The following is a 15,668-nucleotide window of genomic DNA, read 5'->3' as shown; positions in this document are numbered from 1 at the left end:
TTTCATTAGCTATATTTCTGAAAAGACGATTAAACAAGTAAGAAGTTCGGCCGGGCCGGAACTTTGAATATCCTCCGCCATATAGAAAGAATGTGGAAAATTTTAAAAAATATAACATTCGCCAAAAATTCTGCTAACATCTTAAAAATACCGAATATAGCCGTTATATTAGGGTCTATACGTACATAGGCATTGTTTGTCACAAGCCATTATCATACTCAAATTCGAAACTTGAAATAAACGGTGAATAATGTAGCTAAGATCATCAAAACACCGTGCATAATTAGGTACCGTTATGTCGGAGCTATACGAAGACCTGGACCTACATAGACAATTTTCTGTCACAGGCTGTAGCTTCCATTACCAACTTCAAATCCGACATCTCAAACAATTTCGGTGAGTATTGTACCTAAAATCGTCAAAATACCGAATAAAGGGAGGTACTGATATATGGGGCCTCTACGAAGACCTGGACCTACATAGACAATTTTCTGTCACAGACTGTAGTTTCCATTACGAACTCTAAATACTTAATTTGAAACTACTACGGTAAATAATGTCGCTAAAATCATCAAACTACCGAATTTTGGGAGGAACCGCTATAGGGGGGCTACACGAAGACGTGGACCTGCATAGACAATTTTCTGCCTTAGGCTGTAGTATTCATTACGAACTTCAAACATCAAATTTGAAACAATTTCGGTGAATAATGTCGCTAGAATCATCAAAATACCGAATATATTGAGGTACCGATATACTATACCAAGACGTAGACCTGTATAATTTTCTGTCTCAGGCTGTAGCATTCATTTCGAACTTCAAGTTCCAAATTTTAAACAATTCCGGTGAATAATTTCGCTAAAATCATCAAAATGCCGAATATCGGGAGGTATCGTTATAAGGGAGCTATACGAAGACGTGGACCTGCATAGACAATTTTCTGTCTCAGGTTGTAGTATCCGATTCGAACTTTAAATGCCAAATTTAAAACAATTCCGTTGAATAAATTCGCTAAAATCATCAAAATACCGAATATCGGGAGGTAGCGTTATATTCCTACATGGCCTATTTACGAACTTAACCTGCCTACTTGCAAAATAAACATGTTTGCAAAATGTTAGCCTTCTATCTCAATCCGTTCGAAAGATAGCGAAATTACAATAGACAGACAGATAGCGGACATGGCTAAATCGCCTTAAAATTTTACGCTGATCATGAATATATATACTTTGTTGGGTCGGACATGAGTATTTCGAGGAGTTAAAAACGGAATGACAAAATTTATATACCCTCTATAGTATGGTGGAGCATATAAAAAAAGCCTTAGAGGGAATATTAACTCGAACTTTATAAATGGAAGCATTGATGCCCGTTTACAGATTGCCTCTCAAATTGCCGGAACATGTGTCTGCTACTTGTAAATCCTCTTCCATGAGTAGTTCTAATTTTCCTCAAATAATACGTAATAAATAAATAAATCTTTACTATTTTCCATGTATTTACCCCACTCAATATCCACCACCTTAAAATCTCTTATATGCAATTATCTCTTTCCGCTCTTTCCCTATTCTCTTAAATAAACATATATATATTTCCATACTATATTATATCAACCTACGACAACAACATCTCTGTTTATTATTTTGATTTTCGCCAATGTCATTCGAAAACAAACATTTCAGTTTTCCATTCTCATTAGCACAATTTACAGTGAAATACTCTTTATCTGTCATCTCCTCGCTCTCATTTAAATTAATTTCTTGTGTATTTAGAGGCACCCCCCTACAAACCAAATAACATCTTTATCGGGCAAATTATAAACTGAGCAAAATCTTGTCGAGATAAGAATCAGCTGTGCCTGTGGCAAACTAAGGCGAAGATCATCAGTTCCCTTTTAGCGATAAGACATTGAACGTCGGTTGAAAACATTTTTATCGCAATTCTCAATCATTTCAAACGTAAGAAACTAAGAATTGTCAATAGATATAAATTATTGTGATGTTTGTTTTCATTTCCTTTTTTCTTTCGTCGGTCCAATATTTAATATCGAAATAGAACAAAATTGGCGTGTGGTGACAAGCCGACAAATTGATGCTGGCGAAAGAGTGAACTGTTTTTGTTTTGAAAAAGTAAATATTATTATGTGCTGCACGTGTTAATCATTTTAAACTAATCAATAAGCGAGACATATTTTGGTAAATATAATTTCATCATAACTTCATGTGACTGCATGTGTCATGCGGGAGCAAGATGTAAAAAGTGAATATCAAATTTAAATATATTGTGTAATTATTATAAAACTTCATAATTTCACAAACTTATAAAAGTAATAAAAAATTTAAATTATGGAGGATCCTATTCATGCCTTACCATTTTCAAGAGTAGATGGTGCTAAATCTGATACGAGATTTGAACCAAATTTTCCTGAGGCATATTATTGTCGCGGAATCTGCTTTTGATGAAACAAAAAAACTATCATTAGAATAGTTTTGGCTCAGATGTGTAAATCTGAATTATTGCGAACAATACTATGTTCTGACAGCAATTGTTTGGCACATCCCACAAGATATGTGCCTATATAGACAATATTTTAAAATTAACTCTCTATTCAGTTCACCTGGTCAAAATATAATGAGATCACAAAAATTAGACCAAATCGAGTTGCATTCCTTTGCTGGGTTGGAATTTGTACTGACTTTAAAATAATAACGGAAGTTGTGACCCTTGTGAGTGAGATTCCAGAAGGGGTTTACAGATATATATCATCTGCACAACAGATTATATATCATCTACAAAAATGTTTGGATATGTAAAAATTGAAGAGTGTTGAAAGCCTATCTCGCTTTATTTGAGCGTTTTGTTTTTTAAAATCTTTAACCCTTGAACCAGGTAGCAAAATAAATTATCCGATATCTACCATCTTTATAAAAGATATTATGTTGATGGAGAGATATTGATATGTGCCAAATCTGAAAGGAATCGGATGTTAGTTTCGCTTTTTATGATCGTTAAGGATATTCAAAATGTTGAGGCTTTGTGAGGGAGGTACCCGAACAAATGTGTGAAATATAAAGATAACCTGATGTTTATTTCGGATTTTATAAACGTTTTGGTTAATGAAATCTTTTACCCTTTGTGGTGGTTTGATAAAAATTTCAGATATGCCTAGTCTAAATGGAATCGGATGTTAATTTTGCGTTTTATTATCTTAATGAGTATTCCACATTTCGTCCTTTTTTTGGAGGGGGGGGGGGGGGTGGTGAAGTGACAGAAAGAGTGGACCGATATATTCCATCTTAACGCCAGATCTTTGCTTTATAAAAATATTGAGATGTGTAAAATTTGAAGACAATCGCATTTTTAGATCACATTTTATTAGAGTTAAAATGTTTACCCTTTGTGGGGGAATCACTTGATGGAGGCGACCGACATTACCCATTTTTGCACCTGACCTAGAACTAACGCAAATATAAAGATTTGCAAGTTTGGAGCAAAATCGGATTTTCGTTTCTCTTTCTGTGCAGAAAATATATATATATATATTTTTTTTTGTCAAAATTTCGACTTTTTGAGCCGGAGGTATATGAAGGAGTGGACCGATGTGTTCCATCTTGACACCAGACCTTGGGTTAAAAAAAATTATTGGGATATGTGAAATTTTAAGACAATCGGACTCTTACATCACATTTTTAAACGAGTTGTAATTATCCAAAATGTTGACCCTTTGTGGGGGAGGTACTTGATGGAGTGCACCGATATTGTCCAATTTCGTATCGACCTAGCACTGACGCAAATATTAGGATTTGCAAAGTTGGAGCAAAATCGGATTATCGTCTCTCTTTCTGTGCAGAAAATATATTTTTTGAAAATTTCGACATTTTGTGGGGGAGGTACCGGAACGAGTGGACCGATATATTCCATCTTCACACTAGACCTTGTCATTATACAAATATTGTGATGTATGAAATTTGGAGACAATCGGATTCTTATATCATATTTTATACACGTTATAATTTTTCAAAAATTTGACTCTTTGACTCTTGACTCTTTGACGGAGCGGACCGGTACTGTCCATTTTACCACCTGACGTACAACTGATGACAATATTAGGATTTGCAAACTTGGAGCAAAATCGGATTATTCTCTCTCTTTCTAAGCGTTTTTTTTTTTTTTTTTTTTTTTTTTTTTTTTTTTTTTTTTTGAAAATTTCGACCTACGTCCCCCACGTACCAGAAGGATTGCACCGATATAGCCCATTTCCGAACTCGATATAAGTTTGATAATAATAATCATTTCGAGAGTTATCGTGCGCACCAGCCAGGCAGGCGAATGGACGGTCACCCCAAGATCGGCTCCTGAAACGGATTTGGTCCAAAGAGACCTAGTTTCTAAAACCGTTATTTCGATGAGGCAAGTTTTGGCCAAATCAAATGATTTATGAATTCTTTAGTCATATAGCTGAGGGTATAAAAAGGGTCATTTAAATAGTTCTGAAGGAATTTTTCATATTGCTGCGTTGTACAAACATCAGATGACAAAATAACGCCTAGAAATGTTCGAAAATGAGTCAACACTGTAATGAGAGGTTTCTTTTGAATTTTTTTTTTTTTATAGAGCAATTCTGATTAATTACATACATCACATACTCTCAGCTGCAATTTTATCATGAGCATTAGGTGCTAATAAGTTATTCAAATGTCAATCATTTACTTGGAGATTTGCAAACTTGTTTCACACATTTTATGTCACGTTATTGATCCAATTTATTTGCGCTACATACCTACTAATTGATTTTGAGATCATTAAGTTTTGATGAGAAAACAAGTTACTGAGCTTTTTTAAGCAGAAGAATCTGAACTTAGCTGGGCTATACAGCTGATTGATTTAAAAAAAATCATTTACATTTTATACCCTCCACCGTATGTTTGTCATTCTGTTTGCAACAACTCGAAATATACATTTTAGATCCCGCAAAGTATATATATTCTTGATAAGCATAATATTCTACGTCGATTTAGCAATGTCCGTCCGTCTGTGAAAATCGCTCTAGCTTCCGATCGAAATGAAGTAAGTTGATAAAAATTTACTCAAATGTGATTAATGTCTGCAGCACTTTTGGTATTGAAAATGAGCCATGTAAGTCCACGTCTTCGTATAGCTACCATATAACGGTACCTCTCGATATTCGGTACTTTGATGATTTTAGCGACATTCTTAACCGGAAATGTTTTAAATTTGGTATTTGAAGTTCCTAATGGATACTACAGCCTAACACAGAAAATGGGCCATGCAGGTCCAGGTCTTCGTATAGCCCCCATATAACGGTACCCCCCGATATTCGGTATTTTAATGGTTTTAGCGTCATTATTCATCGGAATTGTTTCAAATTTAGTATTTGTAGCTCGTAGTGGATACTACAGCATATGACGGGAGATTGTCTGTGCAGGTTCACGTCTGCGTATAGCCCCTATATAACGGTACCCCCGATATTCGGTATTTTCATGATTTTAGCGACATTATTAACTGGAAATGTTTCAAATTTTGTATTTGAAGTTCGAAACGGATACTATAACCTATGGCAAAAAATTGTCTGTGCAGGTCCACGTCTTCGTATAGCCCCCATATAACGGTACCTCCCTATATTCGGTATTTTGATGATTTTAGCGTCATTATTTACCGAAACTGTTTCAAATTTGGTATTTGAAGTTCGTAGTGAATACTACAGCCTATGACAGAAAATTATCTGTACAGGACTAAGTTTTGGTATAGCCCCCATATAACGGTACCTCCCCATATTCGGTATTTTAATGATTTGAGCGACATTATTTACCGGAATTGTTTCAAATTTAGTATTTGAAGTTCGTTATGGGTACTACAGCATAAGACAGAAAATGGGCGATGTAGGTCCACGTCTTCGTATAGCCCCCATGCAAAGGTACCTCCCGATATTCGGTATTTTGATGATTTTAGCGACATTATTCATCGGAATTGTTTCAAATTTGGTATTTGAGATTCGTAATGAATACTACAGCCTATGACAGAAAATTATCTGTGCAGGTCCAAGTTTTGGTATAGCCCCCATATAACGGTACCTCCCCATATTCGGTATTTTAATGATTTGAGCGACATTATTTACCGGAATTGTTTCAAATTTAGTATTTGAAGTTCGTTATGGGTACTACAGCATAAGACAGAAAATGGGCCATGTAGGTCCACGTCTTCGTATAGCCTCCATATAACGGTACCTCCCGATATGCGGTATTTTGATGATTTTAGCGACATTATTTACCGGAATTGTTTCAAATTGCGTATTTAGGGTTCGTAATGGGAACTTCAGTCTGTGACAGAAAATTGTCTATGCAGGTCCAGGTCTTCGTATAGGCTCCACATATCAGAACGGCATTTTGACGGTTTTAGGTACAATACCCACCGAAATTGTTTGAGATTTGGTTTTTTCAGTTCATAATCGATGCTAAAGCCTGTGACAGAAAATTGTCTATGCTGGTCCAGGTCTTCGCACAGCTCCGATATAACGGTGCCTCCCTATATGATATTTTGATGATTTTAGCTACATTATTCACCGTTTATTTCAAGTTTGGAATTTGAATATGGTAATGGCTTATGACAAGCAATGCCTATGTAACGCCTATATTTGCTATTTTTAAAATATTAACAGAATTTTTTAAGGATTTAATTTTTTGCAAATTTTCAATTTTGTTCCAAAAGGTGGAGGGTATTCAAAGCTCGGCCCGGCCGAACTTATTGCTTTTTAACTTGTTCAAGTTTCGCATTTGAATATTGTAATGTCTTATGACAAAAGCATAGACCCTAATATAACGGCTACATTCGTTATTTTTAGGATTTTAACAGAATATTTAAAGAATTTATTTATTTATTTTTTATTTTTTTGGAAATTGCCAATTTTTTTCTAATTTGGTTACCCTCCACCATAATCAAAGTTCGGCCCGGCCTAAATTATTTTTTTTTGTTAATTTTTTATTTTCCATTTAAATAAATCCTTCAAATTATTTTAACCGCCTCCATTATTTTAATTTAAATGTCCGTTTTAACTATAATTTTCAATTATATTAACAAAATTATTTTTTCTATGCCAGAAATAAAACTGCACTGAATTTTAACCATCATTGCAATTTATTCATTGCGCCATATAGAATTTAATATTACAACATCACACTGCCAGCCTGCCTGCCATTCGCAGACAATAGATTTAATTAGTAACTCGTTTTATATTTTTCATAAGCGTATAATCGTTTATACAATGGCAAAAACTGCAATGCCCGGAAACCAAAACAACGAGAGAGAGAGAAAAGAAAAACAACCCACTGAAAAAAAAAAACTTAATAAGCGAACCAAACCAAAACCCAACCCAATTCAACCAAAAGCCAATCTTTTCATATTGTTGGCCAGCCAAAGGCTAAAGAAACGAAACCAACTTTCATTAACATCAACACTTCGTCCTTTTTGTTCGCTTTTTCATCTATACACATAATCATTGTCAGAGCGTCATCACCAGAGACAGCCAGGCAAGGCCCCAGTGCCAGTGGAGAGAAATCTCATTGTGGTATGCTACAGGTCTAAAAAGGAAATCAACAGTCGTCCTTTCACCTACCCCCCCTTTCAAACTTCAACAATGGCAATGCAGCTAACCATTACCGCCGCCAAGCTGCTTTTTCTTTCTATTGTTGTGCTGGCTGGATTTAGTCCTTGTGGGAAGGACGCACGGGATCACAACCTCAATCAACTACCGATGTTGCTAATGTCCATCAGAGAGTTAGTTGTTGCTGTTGTTGCAACGGCTACAACCACTACTCATTGGCTGTTCGTTACATTTCTGAGTCGGAATTACTGTTATTTTATGTGAATTGTTGAAATAGTAAATGGGGAGAGGGGGGAGATAACCTTTCTCTCCCCTTAATGCCAAGGAAGCAGGGAAAGTGTGTTTGGTGTTTCCCTTAGTTCGGAGTTGAGAAAAATGCATAGAAATGTTTTCAAATTGCAGCTTGTTAGAGAGACGTCATAGAAATACTAAATGCTGGTGTCGTTAATGTTACAAGCAACAGCATTTGTAACCGTAACACCTAATTTGGGGTAGGGGGTAAGGTGACAGTGGGGTCGATTGGGGTATTAACATCCAGACATATAAAAGAGTAGTGAAATAACTGACTCAACGACCACACGAGATGACTGATTTTTTTACTTGAAATTCTTTACGAGGTTCAGACTTGGTGCGTAGGCATGTGATAAGGCTGGGGTTTCTGGAAATTCGTACTAAAATGGTACAAAAAGTATATATGGTACTCTTTGTATTTGAGGAAGCAGTAGAGCTAGAACTTTTTAATTTGGAATGAAGTTCACTGATGGAGTGCAGGATAGATGTACCAGAGGGTTTTTGGAAATTCGCAATATATGTCTACGAAAAGTACTAAAATGTACTATATTTGGTACCATTTCGTATCATGTGAACGATTAGAGCTAAAAACTTGAAATTTGGAATAGGAAAAAAGATTGAAGAGTAGAATCGATGTAAGGGGACAGTTTTGCAAGTGTACACTCATGTACACGAAAAGTACTAAACGGTACTAAATTTAGTACAATTTGAATTTGGAGGAACGGATGCGGATGGGATGGAATCGCTAAATTTAATACTATAGCATTACTGGCGGAGTTTAGGATTGGGATATGGGGGAAGTTTTCGCAATTTGTACTTGTGTCCAAGAAAAGTACTAAATGGTACTAAATTTTGTACAATTTCGATTTGGGTGATCCTGAAATTTAGATATAAGATTACCATTGCATTCTAGAACTGAAGTATGAGGGTAGTTTTAAAATTTCTTACTTATGTGTACTAAATGGTACTAAATTTGGTACAATTTGAAGAAAAAGTACTAAATGGTGCTAAATTTTGTACAATTTCGATTTGGGTGATCCTGGTCCTGAAATAAGATTACCATTGTATTCTAGAACTAAAGTATGAAGGTAGTTTCGGAATATCGTACTTTTGTGTACTAAATGGTACTAAATATATTACAATTTGAACGTGCTTGGAACGGATGCATCCTTAAATTTGAAATTAACATGACTGGCGGAGTGTGATAGGAAGTTTTCGAAATTTGTACTAATGTGCACGAAAAATATTTAATTAAATTAAAATTTGGTACAAATTTGGCCGGGCCGAACTTTGAATACCCTCCACCATTTGGTACAAAATTTGGCAATTTTCAAAAAAAATATATCCATTAAAAATTCTATTAATATCTTAAAAATACCGAATGTAGCCATATATTAGGGCCTATACGACGACGTGGACTTGCATAGGCAGCTTATCAGTTATATAGGGGCTATACGAAAACGTGGACCTACATGGCTAATTTTCTATCTAAGGCTGTGGTATCCATTGCGAACTTCTAATACCAAATGTCGCTAAAATCATCAAAATACCGAATATCGAGGGTTCCGTTATATGGGTGCTATACGAAGACGTGAACCTGCACAGACAATCTCCTGTCATGTGCTGTAGTATACATTACGAACTTTTAATACCAAATTTGAAACCATTCCGGTAAATAATGTCGCTAAAATCATCCAAATACCGAATATCGGGGGTACGGTTATATGGGGGCTATACGAAGACGTGAACCTACATGACTCATTTTCTGTCTTAGGCTGTGGTCTCCATTGCGAACTTCAAATGCCAAATTTGAAACAATTCCGGTAAATACTGTCGCTAAAATCATCAAAATACCGAATATTGGAGGGTACCGTTACATGGGGGCTATACGAAGAAGTTGACCCACAAGGCTCATTTTCTGTCTTAGGCTGAGGCATCCATTGCGAACTTCAAATATCAAATTTGAAACAATTCCGATAAATACTGTCGCTAAAAACATCAAAATACCGAATACTGGAGGGTACCGTTATATGGAGGCTATACGAAGACGTTGACCCACAAGGCTCATTTCCTGTCTTAGGCTTTAGTGTTCGCTACGAACTTCAAGTACCAAATTTGAAACGATTCCGGTATATAATGTCGCTAAAATCATCAAAATACCGAATATCGGCGGGTACCGTTATATGGGGGCTATACGAAGACGTGAACCTACATGGCTCATTTTTTGTCTGAAGCTGTAGTATCCATTACGAACTTCAAATACCATATTTGAAACAATTCCGGAAAATAATGTCGCTGAAATCATCAAAATACCGAATATCGAGGGGTACAGTCATATGGGGGTATACGAAGACGTGGACCTACGTAGCCCATTTTCAATACCAAAAGTCCTGCAGACATAATACACATTTGAGTAAATTTTTATCAACTTACTTCATTTTGTTCGGAAGCTAGAGTGATTTCCACAGACGGATAGACGGACAGACGGACGGACATTGATAAATCGACATAGAATTTTATGCTGATCAAGAATATATATACTTTGTGGGGTCTAAAATGTAAATTTCGAGGTGTTACAAACGGAATGACAAACTTAATATACCCTCCATACTATGGTGGACGGTATAATAATGACCAAAAGGTTCCTTTTTTGAGGGTTAAGAATTTTAACTAAAATATTAGTCGTATTTTTATCTGCAATATTGCCAAAGAAACTAGGTATGCGAGTGTTCCGAAGAAACTGAAATTTTTTCAAAGGCGTGGTAAAGAGCAGAAAGTGCCCTCTATATTTAGAGTAATTTTCCATGGGAACTTTCAAAACACAGATACACCTGTCTTTTATAATCTGTTAAATTTTCGCAGTAATTATTGAAAACACTCGAGCTTTATAGCATCGTGTTACTTCTGTACTTCTGTTAGGGGTGATAAAGGTCGACTTCTCGCCTCTTGAATTTTCGTTGACATAATTATTTGCCTCTATGACCGTTCTGTATTGGTCCAGATTTCCAAGTAAAATGCCGCTCCTTGATTTACATCATAAAACCCAATGCGGATTTGCTTCACTGTGCGAACTCAACGGACAACTCTTTAACACCCACGTTCCCATTGAACATCTCCAACGTGAATATTCTCCATTCGTTAGAAATGACTTGTTAACAAAAACACAACAGCACATAAAAGTGTTTAACCCATTTTAGCTTCCCTACATTGTTGACGAAAAATTTCACATCTTCGGTGACAAATCCAACGCTTATAGCCCATCAAACCTTTTGGTCATCCCCACCAAAAATCCATCTATTCGTTGACACCATTTTTGGCTACGACAATAAGAAAAAAGTACCAAAAAACCAAACTACATATCTTTTTTCTCTTCTATTTTTTCTATTTCCAGCTGTTCGCACAAACAGTTATCCTCCTGAAAATCCTTTAGGCAACTGGAGTTCAACTAATCCTGCCACTGCCCCTCGTGCTGTTGGGGAGGACACCGAAGATTTGAGAATACATTCTAAATTAGAATTGCAAAAATTGCCCCAGGAGATGTTGCAGCCGTACAACAATAAGGAACAAAACGGTTCCACTATAATTCTAACGCCAACATCATTAACAACAGCAACACCACCACCACCGACGACGACGATGACGACAACAACAGCGGGCGGTCAAAGTGGTAACGATGATGCCGATGGTGAATATAAGGGTCCAAAATGGTAAGTACAAGCAATGGAGTTAAATTTAGGAATTTTCTTAACGGAACAACAATTTTTTTTAATGCAAAGTGTTTTACAAAAAAAAAAAAAAATAAATAAATAAATAAATAAATAAATAAATAAAAAATTAAATAAATAAATAAAAAAATAAATAAAATAAATTAATAAATAAAGAGATTTGCTGCCTAAATGAATCTTGAACAATGATAGACGTTATGGTCCTAATAATAGCCTTGAAGCGGATTAGATTTGAAATCTGACGAAAAATAGACGTTTAAGGGAACGATATCTTAATATCAGTCCTTTCCAACGAAATTTCTCTGGGGTTCTTTACAAATTTTACTTTTGAAATTTTTCTTAAAATTGGAAGCTCTTTAAAACATGTTCTTTAAAGAAACACATTCTTAAAAAATCGGCGTCCGTTAAATACTTAAATAAATACCCAAACAAAGACCCTTAAATACTTTATAAATACCCACATTTTAGAATTCACAATTTTTATGCCCTCCAACTTGGAAAGGAGTGTATAATAACTTTGTCATTCCGTTTGTAACATCCCCAAATATTCGTCGTAGACCCCATAATGTATATATATTCATAATCAGCATAAAATTCTAAGACGATTTAACGATGTCGGTCTGTCTGTCTGTTGAAATAACGATACAGCACACATTATTTGACGTAGAGCGTCAAAATTTAGCAGAATAATTTGTATTATGTTGGTATTGAAAATTAGAGATATCGGTCCACGTTTTGGTATAGTCCCCATATATAGCGGTACCTCCCGATATTCGGTATTTTGATGATTTTTACCACATTTTTTCACGGATTTGTCTGAAAATTGGTATTTGTAGATCATAATGGGCCCTAGTTCGCGCGTAGAAACATTGTATGTATAGGTCCACGCTTTGGTATAGCCTCCATATAACGGTATCATCCGATATTCGGTATTTTAATGGTTTTTGTCACCTTTTATCACGGATTTGTCTAAAAGGTGGAATTTGTTGGTCATAATGAGTAGCTCAGTTGGCGAAATATTGTATGTATAGGTCCACGTTTTCGTATAGGCATATATTGCGGTACCTCCCGATATTCAGTATTTTGATGATTTTTGCCACATTTTCCCACGAATGTGGCTAAAAATTGGTATTTGTAAAAATTCGGCCCCACCGAACTGAAGGTTTTTTTACTTGTTTCTTCAAAGATTTGCTTTGGAAGTCTTTGGGAAAATTTTGGTGAAATATCCCAATAAAAGCCCACGAAAATTGTTTTTCAAAACAACCACTTCAACCTGCAACATTGAAATGAAAATATGTTTCTTAAAAATATTAACCTTTCAGGCTTTTGATTTTTTTTTTTTTAAAAGGGCACAGTTAAAGGCCCTTTAAATTTCCTTTTTTTTAAATAAAAAAAAAGATGATAGTCTTAGTAAAAACGAAATTCTTAAAAATCGCAAGTGAGGGTCATAAAAACGTCCCCGTTTTAGGTAATTACAATTTTTTCATAAAAAGTCTGCATTGACAGAATTTTCTCAAAAAAAAAAAAAAAAAAAAAAAAAAAAAAAAAAATTAGAAAACAAGATTAGGTCCTCCAGCTTATAACAACTTAAATTTCAATTTTTTAATTCACGTCCACGGCCTTTGAAATTTTTTTTTAGAAACCTTTAAAAATAAGTAGCCTTCAAAATCCACGCTGAAGGCCCTTGTGATTTCCCCTCCGTTCGTGCTTAAACATTTTCTCTTAAACCAAATCAAGTTTTTTTACACCCTTCACCATAGTATGAAGGGTATATTAAGTTTGTCATTCCGTTTGTAGTACCTCGAAATATACATTTTAGACCCCACAAAGTGTATATATTCTCGATCAGCATAAAATTTTATGTCGATTTAGCGATGTTCGTCCGTCTGTAGCAATCACCTTCCGAACGAAATGAAGTAGATTGATAAAAATCTTACTCAAATGTATGTTATGTCTACAGAACTTTTGTTATTGAAAATGGGCCAGATCCACGTTTTGGTACCTCCCCATATAACGGTACCTCCCGATATTAGGTACTTGGATGATTTTAGAGACATTATTCATCGGAATTTTTTCAAATTTGTTATTTGAAGTTCGTAATGGATACTACAGCCTATGACGGAAAATTGTCCGTGCAGGTCTACGTCTTCGCATAACCGCCATAAAACTGTACCTCCCGGTATACGGTACTTTGATGATTTTAGCGACATTATTCAGCAGAATTGGTTCAAATTTTGGTATGTGAAGGTCGTAATGGATGTTACAGCCTATGACAGGAGATTTTTTATATTTTTTCGGCCGGGCCGAAATGGAAATTTTCAAAAAAAAAAAAATAAATAAATAAATAAATAAAAAATAAAATAAATAACAAAATCCGTTAAAAATTCTGTTAAATTCTTAAAACTACCGAATATGGCCATTATATTGGGGGTCTTTACGAAGACGTTGACTTGCAAAGGCAACTTTTGTCATAGGCCATTACAATATTCAACTACGAAAATTGAAAAAAAAAATCCAGTGAATAATAGAGCTAAAATCATCAAATTACCGCACATAGTGAGTTACTGATATATCGGGGCCATACGATAGACTATTTTCTGTCATAGACTGAGGTATCCATAAGGAACTTCAAATACGAAATTTGAAACAATTTCGTTGAATATTGTACCTAAAATCGTCAATATATATAAGGAGGTACCTATGTATGGGGCCTATACGAAGACCTGGACCTGTATAGACAATTTTCTGTTACAGATGATGAATTTGAAACAATTCCGGTCGATAATGTTGCTGAAATCAGTAAAATGCCGAACATAGGGAGGTACCATTGTATGGGGGCTATATGATATCATGGACAATACTCTTCCAGGGGGTAAAGTACTCAGAATGAACTCATTGTGTCGATTTTCAGAAAATTTGGCTACAATCATCAAAATACCGAATATTGGAGGTACCATTATATGGGTACCATATGATATAGTGGATATAACGAATCTTGACGGACGGACGGACGGACAGGGCTAAATCGTCTTCGATTTTTTAGGCTGATTAAGAATATAATATATTTATTATACCCTCAGCCATATGGCTATAGAGGGTATATTTCATTTGATACGGCCGAAACGTGCCTAGTCGAAATAACGGTTTAGACCCTAGGTCTCTTTGGACCAAATCCGTTTCAGGACATTTGGAGTCGATCTAGCGATGTCCGTCCGTCTGTCTGCCCTTTTGGCTGGTGCGCATTATAACTCTCGAAAGAAGTATCCGATTTGGTCCAAATTAGGTGCATCGAAATATATTTGTCAAACTTAGATCGAGTTCGGAGCTGGGTAATATCGGTCCACTCCTTCTGGTACCTCCCCCACAAAAGGTCCAATAGGCTTCTATTATGATATGAACCCCACCTCCGTGCGAAATCCCTGAGGATTGGACCATAGTTGCGACCCGTAGCGTGATTACAATTTAACATGGAGAGTTGGACAGGCATATTTAGTTTCCTAGTCTTGGACCAATATTTCGAGCAGTTACATAATTTTTGGCCCATGCTACCAATTTTTCATTCAATATTTCCTTACTTCTCATCGCCCCGCCACTCCCCAATTAAAATCTAAACACATCTCTGGAATAACCCAATTTCCTTCAGCATTGCTTTGTGGTTAACCCCAAATGAGGATCTTCAAATGTTTCCGCTGGGACATTGAGTTCGCTTTGTGCAGCATTGTTGTTAATTTCATTGTAGAGCTGGATGAACTTGCATCTTGTCATTGTTGTTGTTGCTATTGTTACTGCACTGTGGTTTCTCCCATACGGTCACTATGTCAAGCAGTAGCAGCAGTTGTTTGTTACTACCTAACTCTCGGGGATGGTTCATGGGTTGGCTGGCTGATTGTCTACCATTTCTTCCACTCTGCCGAACGACAAACACCAAACCACTCCACACCACTCCACACTGCATTGTTTGTTGTGGCTTTCAAAGTGTCTCAGACAGTGGTGATGATGGCGGTGTCATGTGTGGGAGTATGCCACACTTGTTT

At 35.9% G+C, this 15,668-nt stretch overlaps 1 protein-coding gene across 4 annotated transcripts in view; it reads left to right on the top strand.

Annotated features, from left to right (window-relative positions):
* The window catches only part of LOC101896766 (sodium/hydrogen exchanger 9B2), a 195,312-nt gene that overhangs the window by 83,408 nt on the left and 96,236 nt on the right, over positions 1–15,668 (top strand). Inside the window, exons 1-3 of one of the 4 annotated variants that reach the window (XM_011294819.3) lie at positions 1,796–1,958; positions 2,056–2,129; positions 11,301–11,616. In XM_011294819.3, coding sequence (XP_011293121.1) covers positions 11,447–11,616 — 170 coding nt within the window. In that variant the 5' untranslated portion in view covers positions 1,796–1,958; positions 2,056–2,129; positions 11,301–11,446. Of the gene's footprint in view, positions 1–1,795; positions 1,959–2,055; positions 2,196–11,300; positions 11,617–15,668 lie in introns of those variants that run through there. The other 3 variants (XM_020037249.2, XM_011294820.3, XM_059132123.1) reach the window with 3 other exon arrangements.

The sequence above is a fragment of the Musca domestica genome, unplaced genomic scaffold, assembly GCF_030504385.1.
Source record: "Musca domestica strain aabys unplaced genomic scaffold, Musca_domestica.polishedcontigs.V.1.1 1, whole genome shotgun sequence".
Classification (NCBI taxonomy): Eukaryota; Metazoa; Arthropoda; class Insecta; order Diptera; family Muscidae; genus Musca; species Musca domestica.
This window is presented reverse-complemented; position numbering and strand designations above follow the sequence as displayed.